The sequence below is a fragment of the Bos indicus x Bos taurus genome, chromosome 3 (assembly GCF_003369695.1).
Source record: "Bos indicus x Bos taurus breed Angus x Brahman F1 hybrid chromosome 3, Bos_hybrid_MaternalHap_v2.0, whole genome shotgun sequence".
Lineage (NCBI taxonomy): Eukaryota > Metazoa > Chordata > Mammalia > Artiodactyla > Bovidae > Bos > Bos indicus x Bos taurus.
This window is the reverse complement of record NC_040078.1, coordinates 110,367,303-110,385,541: the sequence shown is the minus strand read 5'-3', so window position 1 is coordinate 110,385,541 and position 18,239 is coordinate 110,367,303. Positions and strand designations below refer to the sequence as shown.

The 18,239-nt window shown below is 42.2% G+C and overlaps 1 protein-coding gene across 3 annotated transcripts in view; it reads right to left on the bottom strand.

Moving 5' to 3' along the window:
* The window catches only part of KIAA0319L (KIAA0319 like), a 97,116-nt gene that overhangs the window by 51,959 nt on the left and 26,918 nt on the right, over nt 1-18,239 (bottom strand). For all 3 annotated transcript variants that reach the window (XM_027537861.1, XM_027537860.1, XM_027537862.1), the window contains exon 3: nt 8,027-8,538. In XM_027537861.1, the coding sequence (XP_027393662.1) occupies nt 8,027-8,538 (512 nt within the window). The remainder of the gene's footprint in view (nt 1-8,026; nt 8,539-18,239) is intronic.

Below are 18,239 nucleotides of genomic sequence, written 5' to 3'. Positions count from 1 at the left end.
ACATATTTTCAAAAGAATGAAAAAATGCTATTGACAACCCCAGGCCTTTGCAATTCTGTACGCATTTCAGGCAAAGACAAGAGCAATTTACCATACAATTTCTTCCTCCTTTGGATGCAGACTTGCTTGTGAAAACAGTACAAACTAAAAACTAATGCTGCTGGTCAGTCTTCCCTAATTAGAAGATCTGCAGTGCATGCATTTCTCTTACTCTTCCTAGTATGTTAAACAGAAGTGTGAATTCCAAGTCCTCTTCTGAAAGAAAGGCCTAGCAGTTAACTATTCTGAATGCAGAAGGTGATCGGACCACCCCACCAGTAGTCAATATTACACCAGCGCTATCCATGGCCTTGGGGATGAGAATGAAACTCCTAAGCATGGTGTAAGGTCAAACCTCACTTGTCTGGATCTGAAGACCTCACTTTCCCCATTTTTTAGCAAAGCTTACCATTTACAACATGTAATGCCAAACTATGTAACGTCTCTGTGTGACACTGCACAAAGCCCACTTCCACTGTTTCAAAGTTCAAGCTCAATATTCTTCCCTCCAGGTCCACCTACTCTCCATGTTAGACCATAAAGCTTGAGATCCTGTCCGTGCTTGCATGCATGCTAAGTTGCTTCAGTTGTGTCCGACTCTTTGCCACCCTATAGACCACAGCTTGCCAGGCTCCTCTGTCCGTGGCATTCTCCAGGCAAGAATACTGAAGTGGGTTGCCGTGCCCTCCTCCAAGGGATCTTCCCAACCCAGGGACTGAACCTGCATCTCTTAAGTCTACCTGCATTGGCAGGTGGCTAGCAGCAGTTTATTGCCACTGTCTATGACTGGTGAACAATAAGAAAAAGAACTCCCAGCCAACACAACTTCAGGATCCTCCCCCCACCATATACCTGAATCCTGTAAGGCCTAAGTTTGAGCTTTCACCATCTTCCAGTAGACTGTCAGGCCTGAATCTACCATAGGTCTAATTTTGCTTGTCTAATTTTATGGATCATAGTTATCCTGTAGCGTGCTGACTGTGTTCCTCTCTGCCAGTGCTGTGTTCCGTGACTTCACGCTGTAGTTTCAAACTGGTCATGGTGGTAGTATTTACACCACATAAATTAGTAAAGTCTACAACTCAGGACTTGACTTTGTTTTATAGGGGAAGACCCAGTTGTTAAACACTAACCACACCACAACTGTTACCACTACAACGATCTATACTTCCTCACCTTTAAAAACCAACCTCTTTTTCTCTTCCAAAAATTCCACTGAATTGTCTGGAACTTCTATTCCATGATCAGAAAGTCACCAGTATACTCAGTACCTTCATATTTTGTTCCCTAACCTCTCGCTACATTTAAATTTTCAGGATCTGGTACAAAATGAAAATGTGGCTTACTTGTTCAAAAATTAAGAATTTCAAGATAATGAGAGCACAACACTAAATCAAGAACAAGGCCTTTCTCAGTGTGAGGACCGCAGAGGCCGCATGCTCATAAAGTGATCCCCGACCTCCTTTTTAAAAAAATATTTATTTTTAATATATATTTTTGTTTTTCTCTAGTTGCAGCGAGTGGGGGTTATTCTTCCTTGCAGGGCACAGGCTTCTCATTGCAGTGGTTTCTCTTGTTGTGGAGCACTGGCTCAGCAGTGTGGCACACAGGCTTAGAGGCTCCGCAGCAAGTGGGATCTTCCCAGACCAGGGATCGAACTGGTGTCCCCTGAATTGCAAGACAGATTCCTATCCACTGGACCCCCAGGGGAGCCCCCTCTGACCTATTCTTAAGGGTAAGTCTGCACGCCTCTAAGGATGCAGTTTCCCATGTATCTCTGCAATGCAGTGGCTACTTATTCTCCCATACTTCAAGATTAAAAGTGAGATGCGATTTTATTTGCTCCCCTTCTCAACACCTTTTGCAAATTATTACTCTTTCATCTTCTCTGTAAAAGCCTCTTCTCCTCTGCTATCTTGCTGCACTATACTTCAACTCTCATCATAGCTGTCATCTCTCAACTTACTCATTACTCCTACCTTACTGACGGCTTTGACATCCGGCTCTTGGAATTTCTCTTCACTGCAAGTCCTGCCTCAGAGCAAGAGTGCAAGGACTACCCTGGAGAGAATGGGACGCCCGTGCTCAGGTTTCGGCGCTACCATACAGCAGCCATGCTGCCTGGGCCATGCTCCTTAACCTTTCTGCTCCCGAGTCTCCTCATTTATAAAATAAAAAACAGTAACAGGAAGTCATAGGATAGGTTGTATAGATAAAATGGTTTATTCGTGTAAAAGGCTCAGAATAGTACCTGACACACAGGAAGTACTCGGTAAACATTAACTGCTGCTGTTATCATCCTCGTCACCATCCTTACTAAAGGTCTCAAGGTCTACATGGATAATTCATTCAACATGTTCTTTGAGCTCCTTATCACCAATAAATTTCTTCTCTGCTCTATCCCAACAACTCTTTTCCATAGCTTCACCCTAGACCTTGTAATCACCGTAACTTCTACACCTCTGAAATCTGAAATTCAAATACCCCCATTCTCAGGACTACCTCCTGTCCTTCCAGCACATGTACTTGTCCCCCGTATCTGTTTCCCATCACCAAAATCTCTGAATGCCGGACTCCTGTACTGAATCTCTGTCAACCCCTCTCAACTCTGCCTCTCTTCCTTTCTTCTTCTATCTCTCTTCTATCCACTCTCTTGACAACGACCTCCATTTCCATGCCTCAATTTCCTTCCATACAAATTGGTCAAGTTCTAATCTTGGATGAATCAAACCATCAACCTTTCTTTGACAGGGTTGCTGAGAGGTCCTGAGGAGAATCATACAACTATAATTGTAAATGCACGTTCTCCATCTTCAAGGCTACCCAGCCATCTTTCTATTTCCTTACCTTGTTTACCATCTCCTATCCCGATCAATGGTTGTTTCAGACCTTTACCACTCTCTCCAGATCTCTCATTCTCCTGCCTACTATCCCCCCATCCCCACTCCACTTACCTCTGCTTCTCCTTTCAATAAACGATTTATTCCACTTCAGGAAAAAACAAGAATGAGATCAGAACTACCACAATTTCCTTCTCTTGAACCAACAGTCCACCTTAGTCACATCTATATCCACTCATTCCTTCCTTCCTATCACAATGAAGGAGATGTCTCTCCGCCTGCTTAAGACTTATCTAGCATTCTGTGCTCTGTATTCTAACCCCCCTGCCCTATGAGGCTGTGCTGTGCTCAGTCGCTTCAGTCGTGTCCAACTCTTTGTGACCCCTTGGACTGCAGCCCACCAGGCTCCTCTGTTCATGAGATTCTCCAGGCAAGAATACTGGAATGGGTTGCCATGCCCTCCTCCAGGGGATCTTCCTGACCCAGGGATGGAACCCATGTCTCTTAGATCTCCTGCACTGGCAGGTGGGTTCTTTACCACTGGCACCACCTGGGAAGCCCTACAGGCAGTGGTTCTCAAAGTGTGGTTCCCAGCCTAGTAGCATTGGCACAGGAGGAACTTGTGCTTTGTCACTCAGTGGTGTCCGACTCTTTGCGACCCCATGGACTGTAGTCCCCCAGACTCCTCTGTCCATGGGGACTCTCCAGGCAAGAATACTGGAGTGGGTTGCCATGCCCTCCTCCAGGGATCTTCCCAAACTAGGGATTGAACCAAGGTCTCCCATATTGCAGGCAGATTCTTTACTATCTGAGCCACCAGGGAAGCTGTAAAAATGCAAATTCTCAGGCCCCACTTTAAACAAAGTGAATCAGAAGCTTTGGAGCTAGGACCCAGCAATGTTTTCAACAAGGCCTCCAAGTGATTCTGTTGAAGTTTGAGATCCTCAGCCCTGAGGGAGAATTGTCTTTGTCCTCTTTCCTATATCTTCAACTTCCTTTAGGACAATGGTTCCCTTGCCCAAAGATCCTCCTTCTTGACTGCTCCATGGACCTTCTTGCACTTCTCCATTCTATTCATCACACAGTAACATATCTGACCATTTCCATCCCTGTTAAGATAAAGACTAATATTTTAAGAAGGCCTGAAGGCTGGCTCTTCCAATCCCAAAGAAGGGCAATGCCAAAGAATGATCAAAGTACCATACAACTGCGTTCATTTCACATGCTAGTAAGGTTATGCTCAAAATCCTTCAAGTGAGACTTCAGCAGTATGTGAACCGAGAACTTCCAGCTGTACAAACTGGATTTAGAAAGGGCAGAGGAACCAGAGTTCAAATTGCCAGCATTCATTGGATCATAGAGAAAGCAAGGAAATTCTAGGAAAACATCACTTCTGCTTCACTGACTATGCTAAAGACTTTGACTGTGTGGATCACAACAAACTGTGGAAAATTCTTCAAGAGATGGGAATACCAGACCACCTTACCTGTCTCCTGAAAAATGAGTATGCGGGTCAAGAAGCAACTGTTAGAACTGGCCATAGAAAAAAGGACTGGTACAAAATTGGTAAAGGAACACGTCAGGCTGTATATTGTCACTCTGCTTATTTAACTTATATGCAGAGTACATCAAGCGAAATGCTGGGCTAAATCACAAGCTAGAATCAAGACTGCTGGGAGAAATACCAACAACCTCAGATACCCAGATGATGCTATGTTAATGGCAGGAAGTGAAGAAGAACTAAAGAGCCTCTTGATGAGGGTGAAAGAGGAGAGTGAAAAAGCTGGCTTAAAACTCAACATTCAAAAAACTCAGATCATGGCATCCAGTCCCATCACTTCATGTCAAAAAGAAGGGGAAAAGTGGAAACAGTGACAGATTTTATTTTCTTGCTTCCCTTGTGGTTCAGTTGGTAAAGAATGAACCAACTGGGTTCGATCTCTGGGTTGGGAAGATCCTCTGGAGAAGGGAAAGGCTACCCACTCCACTATTCTGGCCCAGAGAAGTCCATGGACTGTATAGTTCACGGGGTCACAAAGAGTCAGACACAACTGAGCAACTTTCACTTTCACTTTATTTTCCTGGGCTCCAAAAATCACTGCTGACAATGACTGCAGCCATGAAATTGAAAGACGTTTATTCCTTGGAAGGGAAGCTATGACAAACCTAGACAGCATATTAAAAAGCAGAGACATCGCTTTGCCAACAAAGTTTCATACAGTCAAAGCTAAGGTTTTCACAGTAGTCATGTACAGATGTGAGAGCTGGAACATAAAGAAGGCTGAGCACCAAAGAACTGATGCTTCTGAATTGTGGTGGTAGAGAAGACTTTTGAGAGTCTCTTGGACAGCAAGGAGATCAAACCAGTCAATCCTAAAAGAAATCAACCCTGAATATTCATTGGAAGGACTGATTGTGAAGCTCCAATACTTAGACTACCTGATGCGAAGAGCCAACTCATTGAAAAAGCTTTGGTGCTCGGTAAGACTGAAGGCAGAAGGGGCAGCAGAGGATGAGATGGTTGGATGGCATCACTGACTCAACGGACGTGAATTTGAGCAAACTCTGGGAGACAGTCCAGGACAGGGAAGCCTGGTGTGCTGTAGTCCATGGGGTCGCAAGAGCCGGCCATGACTTAGCAACTGAACAACAACAAGGCTCTGAACACCTCTGAAGCCTCTTCTTTCTCTAAAGGCCTCTTGTTCTGTTTGCCAAACAAGACCAGTCTCTCTCAACTTTTTGATCTTGCCATGTTCTGAGGCATCTAACACACTTTGAAATTGCTATTCTTTCTGCCTGAATTACTCTTCCTGTTTTTTTTTTTCCCCTAACTCCTACTTCTACTTCAATCTCAGCTTCAACTTACCTTACTTAGGGTAGCCTAACTTTAGCCCTTAATCTTAATTAGGTCCCTGTTAGATGTTCTTATAGTCCTCTACTTATCTTCTTATAATGTACATTGAGGTTTTAAGTATTTAATGATCATAAATGTCATGCCTATTTTCCTTGCCAGAGTATAAGCTCTATTAGGGCAGAAATCAGGATCTTATTTGATATAATATTTGCACTGCCTTGCTTTTAGTACACCACCTTACAGACAGTAAATGTGCAGTAAGTATGTGCTGACTAAACCTCTGCACACACTGGACCTCTCTCCAGAATTTTTTTTTTTAACCTTTAAACCCCAGATGTAATTCCACACATACATTAAGAAATAAGTTAAACATCTCTGTAAACTCTTCCCTGCACATACACATCACTTGCCTGCTCAAGAGGATCACTTCTTCTTTTGTGTTCCTATTGTGTAGTATTGGGTTAGCCAAAAGTTCATTCAGGTTTTTCCATAAGATGTTATAGAAAAACCCAAACAAACTTTTTGGTCAACTCAATACATAAATCTACTATGTAATAATTATACACTACTGGGGGACTTCCCGAGTGGTCCAGTGGTTAGGAATCCACCGCCAATGCCAGGGACACAGGTTTGATCCCTGGTCTGGGACAATCCCACCTGCCGCAGGGCAACGAGGCCTGTGGGCCACAGCTACTGAGCCAACATGCCCTAGAACCCACGCTTCTGCAACAAGAGAAGCCATTGCAATGAGAAGCCTGCACACCACAAAAACAGAGTAGCCCCTACTCACTGCAGCTAGAAAAAGTCCACGCACAGCAATGAAGACCCAGCACAGTCAAAAAAAAAATTTTTTTAATAAAATTTTAAAAGTTGGTTCTTTAAAAAAAAAAAAATTATACACTATTGTAAACACCATCTTCATGCCTGAGTTTCCACTAGACTATAAACTCCTGAGAGCACAGATCATGTCTTGTTTACCTCTAGTGCTTAGGAAAATACCTGACATTGATAATAAGTTAAAGTCGCTCAGTCGTGTCTGACTCTCTGTGATACCATGGACTACACAGTCTGTGGCATTCTCCAGGCCAGAATACTGGAGTAGGTAGCCTTTCCCTTCTCCAGGGGATCTTCCCAAATCAGGGATCAAACCCAGGTCTCCCTCATTGCAGGCAGATTCTTTACCAGCTGAACCACCTGAGAAGCCCAAGAATACTGGAGTGGGTAGCCTATCCCTTCTCCAGCAGATCTTCCAGACCCAGGAATCGAACCGGGGTCTCCTGCATTGCAGGCAAATTCTTTACCACCTGAGCTATGAGGGAAGCCTGACAATGATAATAAAAGTCCATAAATGTTTATGAGCAAATTGAACTTAATACTGTAGGCTCTAAAACCGCACTGAAAGGCCCTGCTATTCATTAGCTGCATGATCAAATTGTTTAACCTATTTGGACCTCAGTTTCCTCACTAGGAAAACGGGGTTAATAACACATACTTGGAAATATTGCTATGAAAATTAAACAAAATGACATAACACAATGATTAGCACACACAGTGTCTGGCATGTAGTAGCCTCCCCACTCTGGCTTTAACTTGATAGAGACAACCAGGACAAAACATAGACAAAAATAAGTCACAGCAACTGAGGGAGAATGAGCACAGGCTGAGTCATTCCTCTTAATCATTTGCCCAGGAAGACCAACAATGAAGAAACATAATAAACAGAATAAACTCTACTGGTAGTATCTCCCTTGGCATACAAAGCTTGGTAAGAACTCACCCGAAGCCTCTTGGCTAATAGCCACATCCGGCTCCCCAGACCAGCAGGTCCAGGTCTTATGCAGCACCGGGTTGGTTACTTTAGAATGGAACAGAAACTACCTCATAAGGAAAGTGTTTACCAGCAGGAGATGGGGGAGGAGGAGGAGAACTTGACTGCAACTGCATCAATCAAGTGTTTTGCAATCTGGCAGAAAACACTGCAGAATCTCTAGTGGAGACTAACACCCACACAAACGCACTTACCTGTAGCCAAGAACCAGCTTAGACAAGATAATGAGCAGCTTTCTGCTTTAACCAAAACAATGGTCAGACCTGCATGGAGTGCACATCTCTAAGACCAAATTACCCTTGAACATGTGAGCAGCCCCTACTAAGATGACACTAAGCAGCTGTGTACATACACTCCTCAGCCTATGAGCGCTGCCCACAAGCACAGCTTCAAAGCTCATGTGTGCCAAATGCAAAAGCAGATTAAACTAGTTCTCTAGTCACTCCTTATTCATGATATGCTTACCTCTGCAGAGCCAGTGCTGTTTAGATCACCTAGTTCATTCGTTTTAGAAGGCTGTGTCACTGCAGCTACTTCTTCACTGGGATTCTCTCTCTTCCGAAGCTTCCTGATTAAGCTCCACTGGTCACTCGATAAAGTGGGTCTGAGTGGAGTTTGGGGTGGGCTCTCCCTCCTCCAAGATGCCCTGCTCCAATCTAACCCCAAAATATGTGGTACATCATCTTCAGGCAGAAAGTCCAAATCATCTTCAATTTGGAATTTTTTGAAAAACACCAGCATTGAGCTGGAAGAGTCTGTCCTAAAAGCCTGGCAGCTCTGGGGCCTGCTGCAGTCTGCCTGGAGGCACATCCCCTCTAACCACCAAAAGGCATGACAGGCAGAGTCCTGGCAGCAGGCAGCCCAGCACGACTGGAGAGAGGGGGTTCCTTCTAGAAGCCGGAGGTGATTTTCTCCCCTGGATCTCAGGCCAACACCAAACTGTGTCTTTACCCGCTGGCACCTGCTCTCCTTGGCATCTAAAAACAAAAATGGAAACATTTTAAAATGAAATAAAAACAGAGACTCCAGCTCTGTAAAGAGTCCTGAATACCAACACTGGAGGCTATTTTGAAGACTGGTTTTTAAGAGGGTGGGAAAGCTGTCTGATAAGTGGAAAAGAAGACACAAAAGAGAAAGGTTTTTTGGCTCAGGATATTTTCGCTGGTAGAAGTACTGCTCCACGCTCACCGCTGGCTCCCCTCCTCAGTAAGTCCTTGCATGTAGACCTTTTACACAGAACTCCAGTTCATGAGACAAAAAAACAACAGAGCTCTTCTGGTGACAGTGTGCTGAAGGACGGGGCAGGGTCCCACTCACCCCCAAGGCCTTTCTCTGGGACAGTATGAAGATTATGGGTCCAGAAGAGAAGGAAGTGGAAGAAGATGGAGTACTCTGCCTCCACTGAACTGGCAGCAACACAGACTGAGTCCTCTTGACCTCTTGCAGGCTGCAGGTTCATCTGTTTTCTAATCAGCAGGTGGTCACAGTCAGGTGGCTTTGCACCTCACAGCATTAATCAGAGCAGTAGTAAAGTTTACCAAAAATTTTATTCTGCTAGATGAACTTCCTAATGAGAAGCTATGTCGTAATAAGAAATAAAGGAATAAAAGTACTACAGTGACCTACTATGGTTAACCTAGATAACATGGTCCAAAATTCTGGCTAATGTTGCTAATGGATAAACTTTTGAGCCACTGAATTTTTTCAGGCATGGTACCAGTTTTCCTGAAATATTACCTCATTTCTGTTTTCTTAGATAAAGTTAAAGCATGTTCTAAATTAAAGTTTTTACACAGAGTTCATTTTAAGGTCTTATATAGGTGTCTATAACCAACTATGGTCAGGGTAATGTGTGTGTTAGTCACTCAGTCGTGTTCAACTCTTTGCAATCCCATCGACTATAGCCCACCAAGCTTCTTTGTCCATGGAATTTTCCAGGCAAGAATACTAGAGTGGGTAGCCGTGCACTTCTCCAGGGGACTTCCCAACACAGGGATCGAACCTCGGTCTCCTGTACTGGAGTACTCCTCGAGTACTCCTGCAGTACTCAAATCTGGTAAAGGCAGGTTCTTTACCACCTGAGCCACCTCTAAGAAGTCAGGATTATACAGGGCCAGAACCAGGTGAGGCAAGGGAGATGCCTTGGGCACAAGTGTTAAGGAAGTGCTTAGTCTTAAGAGTCATGTAAGTGCTGCTGCTGCTGCTACTGCTGCTAAGTCACTTCAGTCGTGTCCGACTCTGTGCAACCCCATAGACAGCAGCCCACTAGGCTCCTCTGTCCCTGGGATTCTCCAGGCAAGAACACTGGAGTGGGCTGCCATTTCCTTCTCCAATGCATGAAAGTGAAAAGTGAAAGTGAAGTCGCTGAGTCATGCCCGACTCTTAGCGACCCCATGGACTGCAGCCTACCAGGCTCCTCCGTTCATGGGATTTTCCAGGCAAGAGTACTGGAGTGGGGTGCCATTGCCTTCTCCGTCATGTAAGGGCAGGGTTGGCTTATCCCACCTTGAGACCGAGTGTCTCCTTAAATTTCATACCCTAGGTACCTCTTTCTTCACCCTAGTCCCAGGCTGGGGTTATAACATAAAATGTAGAACTACATATAGAAAATGTGTAGTAGAATCAAACCACTGAAGCGATATACAGTCATGTCTGCAGGCACACATAACTGAAAAAGGGCTATGACAGGCTAAAGCAACAACTGGATAATCCACCAAAGCGAAAGGAAACACTTACTAAATGTGGATACTAGTCAACTGAAAGACAAGAGAAAAACAGGAAGGCTGTAGATTAGATTATGGAGTCAATCACTATGGAAGCCAATCTACCACGGTGCTTTAAAAAAAAAAAAAAACACAGGCACCAACCTAACATCAGACAAAGCAACTTAGAGGCCAGAAAAAATAGAACTTCCTGAAGAAAAGATGAATAAATAGAAACTATTTTAAAAATGAAGCTACCAAGAGCTATAGAAACGCCCCTCATTTCTTCATCCACCTTCTCACACAATAACCAATGGTATGACTCAGTATCAGCTGAGTGCACAGTTTATTGAAATCAGTAAATTGTTACATCAACAACTACTGTCAGTTACTTTTAGATCAACTTTCCATCATTCCTCTCACAAAAAGTCTCTCTTATTTAATACAGTGAAAAGATCCACAAAAATGAACATAACTTGCGCTTTTCTATAAGCCAGTATTTTTTTTAACATACCGTGACCTCCACTTCTGTCCTTGAAGGAGAAACTGCCATTGAATTTGCTTTCCCATTGTTGAGAAACTAGAAAACTAGACAAAAAAATATACATAAAACAATTGGTTTTGGGCACTAAACAACAATGTGGTCCGGGACTGTGACCCCAGAGAGAAAGGAGATAAACAAGGGTGAGCCCTATGGTCACTTTGGCTTTCTGTTTACAGACCAGGCACGCGGCTGACTGTGAGACAGGGGAGAACCTAAGCAGAGCACGGTGGTCTTGCTCAGTTGAGGAAACAAGAGTTCAAGGTGACTGTGGTAGCTAGAAACTACCAGAAAGAAGAAGCTACACGGAGAAAGAGCTCCAGACATCTGGATAGTGGTTCCCCTTGGTGTAATACTAATTTATACCAAGTGTAGGTTGAAACCATGGAAGTTTAGAAAGCATTTTGAACTGAATGAAACTGAAAACACAACATACTAAAATGTGTGGGATACAGTTAAAGCAATGTTTAGAGGGACATTTATAGCTTTACATGCTTATTTTAGAAAAGAAGGAAAGTCTAAAATCAATGATCTAGAAAGACACATATGGAGAATGCATTGTGATGATAGAAGCAGAGACTGAAATGATATAGCTGCATGCCAAGACAAGTCAAGGACTGATAGTGACCACCAAAAGCTAGGAGGAGTTAAAGGAGGATTCTACCCAAAGATTCAGAAGGAACCAACCCAGCCAACACCTTGATTTAGGACTTCTAACCTCCAGAACTATTAGCCTAAGCACAACTTTCTCCCCTTGCTTGGAAGAGTGCTTCAGAAGCCAGATGGCTCCAAGACCAACAAGGGCCTAGATCCAGGGGCCACTGACATTTGGAGATGTGGTTGTGGCCTTTACTTAGATTGAATGAAGATACCCAGATGCTATTCGATGAACATGGACAGGGATATATGATGCTGGAAAACTACAAGAATCTGTTGTTATGGGGCTTCTCTGTTTCAAGTCAAAATTAATAGCCCAACTGGAGCTAGGGGTAAAGCCCTGGATGGAAGTATGAGAAGCTCCACCAGGTCCCTGTGCAGTACAAGAATACTGGTTTGACACAAAGATGTCAGACCTAAAGCAAAATAAATACTTCTGAAGGGTCCACTCTGAAAGGGCAAACAAAAGCGTCACAATCGATATAGGTTTGAAGTAGAAGCACAGAAGTTCCACAGAGAAAGAGTACTATTAATGTAGGAAAGTCTTCAAATATAAATTCTCCTTTATTAAACACCAGAGATATTATACTGACAGAAAAATCTCATAAACATAAAGAATGTGTGATAGACATTATGAGCAGTTCATTTCTTTTAATCATCATAAAATTCACATAAGAAAACAACCTTATAGATGTACTAAATGTGGGAAATTCTTAAAGATGTACTCAACATTATTAATCATTAGGGAATTCATTATAGAGAGAAACCCTATAAACGCAATGAATGTGGAAAAGCTTCAGAAAGAACTCTATTCTTTTAAGTCATCAGAGAATTCAGACCAGTCATAAACCCTTACTAATGTAGACTGTGAGAAAGTCTATGCTCAGAAGGACTGAGCATCATGACAGAATACACTGTGGAGAAAGACCTTTTATATGTAATGAAGGTGGTAAAGTTTTCAGGGATAACTTAACTGTATTGGAACATAAGAAAATCCATACTGAAGAGAAACCATACTGGTATAATCAATGTGGAAAAGTCTTTATGAAGAACTCAACTCTTATTAATCATCAAAGAATGCATAAAAGAGAGAAACCCCATCACTGTAGTAAATGTGGAAAATCTTTCAGATATACAACCTTTGCTGGACATCAGAAGACTCACAGTGAAAATAAACCTTATTGATGTAATGACTGTGGAAAATGCCATAGGATGAGCTCAATTCTTATTGGACATCAGAGAAACAATCCCAGAGAAACAAAATTAATGTGGAAAGACGTTTCCCCCAAAGTTCAGCCCTTAAACAACATAAGAATATTTATAACAAAGAAAGAGTCATGAAATGTAGTTAATGTGGTAAATCACATGGAAGTCGTTTATTCCTTCTGAGCATTAAGAGAAGACATTCAATAAATTATACATTTAACAAAAATATTCTGTGTACTTCTATCCTGGAGAATTTCCCACTTGTATTTCAGTGTAGTTTGTACTGGTGAAATATTTGAAGAACCTAAACATCTATCAATATAGAAATAGTTACTGCAGAATACTAAACAGCAAGTGAAAAGAATTAGGTCGAGTTCCATATGTAGCTGAAGAAATATCCCCATGATACCTCGTTAAGTTAAAATAGCAAGTTGCAGAAAACTTATATGTTATGGTCTTATATTCTTCAGAATGAAGCTTTTTTGTTTGTAGATAAATGCATTCAAAAAGATCTGGAAAAGTAAAGGCCAAACTTTAACAGGGAGAAAAATAATGATCTTATGCTTTCATCATAAAAGACAGAAGAAAAAAAAAAAAAGAGTAAATTATATCCAAAATAAGCAGAGAAAGAAAAAGATAAAGAGTAACCAATGAAACAGAAAACAAACAAAAAAAATAGATATAAATCAATGAAACACAAATCTAGTTGTCTGAAAGGACAATAAAACTGGTAAAGCTCTAGTGTGACTGATGACAGAAAAAAAAAAAGAGAAGTCACAAATTGACAACATCAGGAATGAAAGAAGGGTTATCATTACTGATTCATTAAACGAGTGGCGCCAACTATGGTCCAAGGGCCAACTCTAGCTGCTGCCTATTATTGTAAATAAACCTTCACTGGAACATAGTCACTCACACTCATTTATTTATGTATTATCTATGGCTGCTTTTGTTCTAATGGCAGAGTTAAGCAGCTGCAACAGAGTTATCTCAATATTAGTAAAGCCTAAAGTATTTACTATTTGGCCCTTTAAGAAAGTTTGCCAACCCCAGGTGTATGAGAATACACTTTTTTTGAAGTACTATTTATTACTAAAAGTGAAGTAAAAGTGAAGTTGCTCAGTCGTGTCCGACTCTTTGCGAACCCGTGGACTATTATAGCCCACCAGGCTCCTCCATCCATGGGATTCTCCAGGCAAGAGTACTGGAGTGGGATGCTATTTCCTTCTCCAATTTATTACTGAGTAGAGCCTAAATCTGGATGTTAACTAATAGGAAACCGATAAATTTCAAATGACTCTGATTTTTAGAGAGATACAAATTATTTCTGTCTGGTATAAAAGGTTTAACTAAAAAAGCACACTTACTTCCCATCTAGCTATTATCCTTACCTCCTTATTCCTTCATCTCTTCAACAATCTGTTTTTTTAGTTTAGTTTTTTTTTTTTTTTTTCTTTTGCCACATTGCACAGCATACGGGATCTTAGTTCCCTGACTAGGGATTGAACCCACACCCACTGTGGTGGAAGCTCAGAGTCTTAACCACTGGACCACGAGGGAAGTCCTCAACAAATATTATTGAGCATCCATTTCATGCTAGGCATTTCTTTGATGGAGCTTATAATTTAGATGGGGGAGACAGTGATTAAATAGACATAATAAAAAATGCAGAACGGCAAACTAATATAAGTGCTATGAAGGAAAGAAAGGCAGTTTTTACAGAATAAAGGTAGCTAACTTTAGAGCTTACTGATCAGAAATATTATCAAATATGTGATATGATATCAAAATAGTCACTGTATGATGTCTGGAATGAAAAACACTGGAAATAACTTACACATCCCTCAACAGAGAACTGGTTAAGTAAACTGAGGAAGATTTATGCAGTTGCTGGGAAAAGGCCACTCTCTATAGTCATAATATGAAATGATATCCAGGAAACATTAAAACATTATGTAGAGAAAGAAAGGTGTAGAGCAGTGTGTATAGTATGCCACAATCTGTGTGTGGGGGGGAAAAAAAGTCTATATTGTGTATATATATATATACACACATATATATGCATAGACTATTTTTGGAAGAATATTCAAGAAACTGGCATGGTGGCTTTTAGGAGGGGAAATTAGGTACCTGAGAAACTTGTTTGTTCACTAAATATGGTTATATACCTTTAGAATTTATGCAATGTATATGTATTATATTTGGAAAAATAAAATTTAAAAATCGTAAATAAAATTTTCAATGGCTGCACTCCCTCTGAATGAACCAAAATCCTTAACATAACCTAAAAAGATCTCATATGATCTGAACCCTGCCTACCTTTTAGCCCACCTTGCATCATGCTCTCCCTCTCCTTCATCATGTTCCACAACCAGCCTTCATCCACTCCTCAAATGGACCACACTCCCTCTCCTAACGTGGCTTTGTACATGCTGCCACCTCTCTTCAGACTTTTCTTGCCTCCTTTCTTTAACCAGTTAACTCCTCATATGAGGACGCAGTTCAACCATCATTTCCTCAGAGACACGCCCACGCAAGACAAGTCTCTCTAGTACATCCTTTGGACCCCATAGCCTCTTTGCCTCAAAGCAATTATAAAACTTATAAAGTTATATGTATTTGTATCTTCATCTGTTCAATGTCTTTCCCCCACAACTTCTCTGTAAGCTCCAGAATAAGAGGACCATGTCTGGCTTCTTCCCACCACCACTCCACCCGCCACCACTGTATCTCCAATTCTAGCATAGGACTCAGAAAATTACTTTGTAGGTGGAAAAACTGTGAAAAATTCTTAAAGAGATGGGAATACCAGACCACCTTACCTGCCTCCTGAGAAACCTGTATGCAGGTCAGGAAGCAACAGTTAGAACCGGACATGGAACAACAGACTGGCTCCAAATTGGGAAAGGAGTGTTTCAAGGCTGTATATTGTCACCCTGTTTATTTAACTTACAAGCAGAGTACATCATGCAAAATGCTGGGCTGGATGAATCACAAACTAGAATTAAGATTGCCGGGAGAAACAGCAATAACCTCAGATACGCAGACGACATCACCCTTATGGCAGAAAGCAAAGAGGAATTAAAGAGCCTCTTGATGAAGGTGAAAGAGTGAAAAAGCTGGCTTAAAGCTCAGCATTCAAAAAACTAAGATCATGGCATCTGGTCTCATCATTTTATGGCATACAGATGGGGAAACAATGGAAACAGTGAAAGATTTTATGTTGCTGGGCTCCAAAATCACTGGGGACAGTGACTGCAGCCATGAAATTAAAAGACGCTTGTTTCTTGAAGAAAAGCTATGACAACTTTGCTGCTGCTGCTAAGTTGCTTCAGTCGTATCCGACTGCATGATCCCATAGATGGCAGCCCACCAGTCTCCCCCGTCCCTGGGATTCTCCAGGCAAGAACACTGGAGTGGGTTGCCATTTCCTTCTCCAATGCATGAAAGTGAAAAGTGAAAGTGAAGGCGCTCAGTCATGTCCGACTCTTCGCAACCCCATGGACTGCAGCCTACCAGCCTCCTCCGTCCATGGGATTTTCCAGGCAAGAGTACTGGAGTGGGGTTCCATCACCTTCTCCGATGACAACCCTAGATAGCATATTAAAAAGCAGACATTACTTTGCCTCCAAAGGTCCATATAGTCAAAGCTATGGTTTTTCCAGTAGTCTTGTACAGATGTGAGAGCTGGACAATAAAAAAGGCTGAGTGCCAAAGAACTGATGCTTTCAAACTGTGGTGTTGGAGAAGACTCTTAAGACTTCCTTGGACTGCAAGGAGATCAAACCAGTCAATCCTAAAGGAAATCAACCCTGAATATTCACTGGATGGACTGATGCTGAAGCTGAAAGAAGCTGCAATACTTTGGCCACGTGATGCAAAGAGCCCACTCAATGGAAAAGACCATGAAGCTAGGAAAGATTGAGGGCAGGAGGAGAAGGGAACCAGAGAGGACAAGATGGTTGGAAGGCATCACCAACTCAATGGACATGAGTTTGAGCAAGCTCTGGGAGATGGTGAAGGACAGCGAAGCCTGGCGCAGTGCAGTCCATGGGGTCGCAAAGAGTTGGACACAACTCAGCAACTGAACAGCAACAACAACAGGTGATCAAAAAACCCTTTTTGAATGAATGCATGAACAAATGCATGTATGCATGAAGGAAATACTGAAATAATGAACAAACAAATGAACTGTCAAGTGGCCCGGTTAAGAAACCAGGTAGTCAGGTACTAAGAGGGTCATACTGAATACATCCAGGCCAATGGCAAGACTCTGAAAAGAGATGAGGCCCATATGCCACAGTAAATGAAAGAGGGTGAATGACAGGTGGTTCAGATGAGTAATGATTCGGGGTAAGAAGTGTTATAAATCTCAAAGAGAAGAAGCTTTTACACCAAAGTGGAGGAGTAATGTTCAAGAAGTGACAGTGAGGAGTCAGCTCCACCTCCAAACTCCGAGGTACATGGGATATGGGAGAATAAGCAACCACTGCCTGCAGGGTAGAGGGAGAAATATGTATTTCTCCAAGAGAAAGCCAGATCTCAGAACATGCTCTCTATCTGATGTCCTGACTAACAAGCTAGAGTATAGAGAGGGTTTGGTAACTCAGTGGTTTCTTGTCACAGTTAAAAAGTTAGGAAGGGAGGGGTGGTTAAGCACCAGTGAGTTGAAAAGCATGAATTTATGTGGGAATGTCAAGTCAGATTCACACAAATCATAATAGTTAAGGCACTTAATAGTGAGAAAAAAAGAAGATGGAAAAATACGATAAGAAACTGATGATGCTGACAGGACGGCTGCCTATCCGTCCTTAGGACACAATAGTGCAAGCCTGGAGGCGAGTAACAGAGGGCGTCTTACCAATGGAAGGGGGGAGACAGAAACGCATTGAGACTGCAGGGACATGGTCAAGAGGATTTATGGAGGTTACAAGGTCGAAGAGAAGGCCGCAAAAATTCTAATTCCCTGGTTGTCACTCATAGCTCTGGTTAAATTGAGATCTTAAAAGAGGAGGAGATAAAAGCAGGGGGTAAGGGGGATACAAAACTGGTTTGTCCTACAAAGGCCTTCTTTTGCTTCCATGGCTTCCCAAAGAATGTCACAGAAGCTATATAACGCTATCTGGTAGTATAAAAGTGAAATGTTTCATAATCCAAACACTCCCCCTGCTTTGTGAGGTGACTGGAAGCCTCAGTTAGAGATCTCATCCACTATCCTGGGCTGGAGAGGACATGTCCAATGAGGGATGAGCAACCTGGTACAGGTTCATAGAGGATGTTCCAGACTCTCCCTACTTCACTTACACCCCTTGATTTCTGTACTCTTAAAAGTATTACTGAAACTTGGTAATGGGTAAGGTCTCTGATTCTTGTGAGTCTTACCTGACAAACTGATCCCCTGTATTAGCTCAAAGGAATAGAACCTGGGAGGGACCAGATGGTCAGAAGCACTTACATCTTCAATGGTGACCAAGAGGAACTGCCAAGAGGTGAGGTCTGAGGGAAGTGAGCTGGCTGCAGTGTTGCTCAAACAATTAATCCCAATAGCTCCCAGAAAGAAGAGGAGGTACTC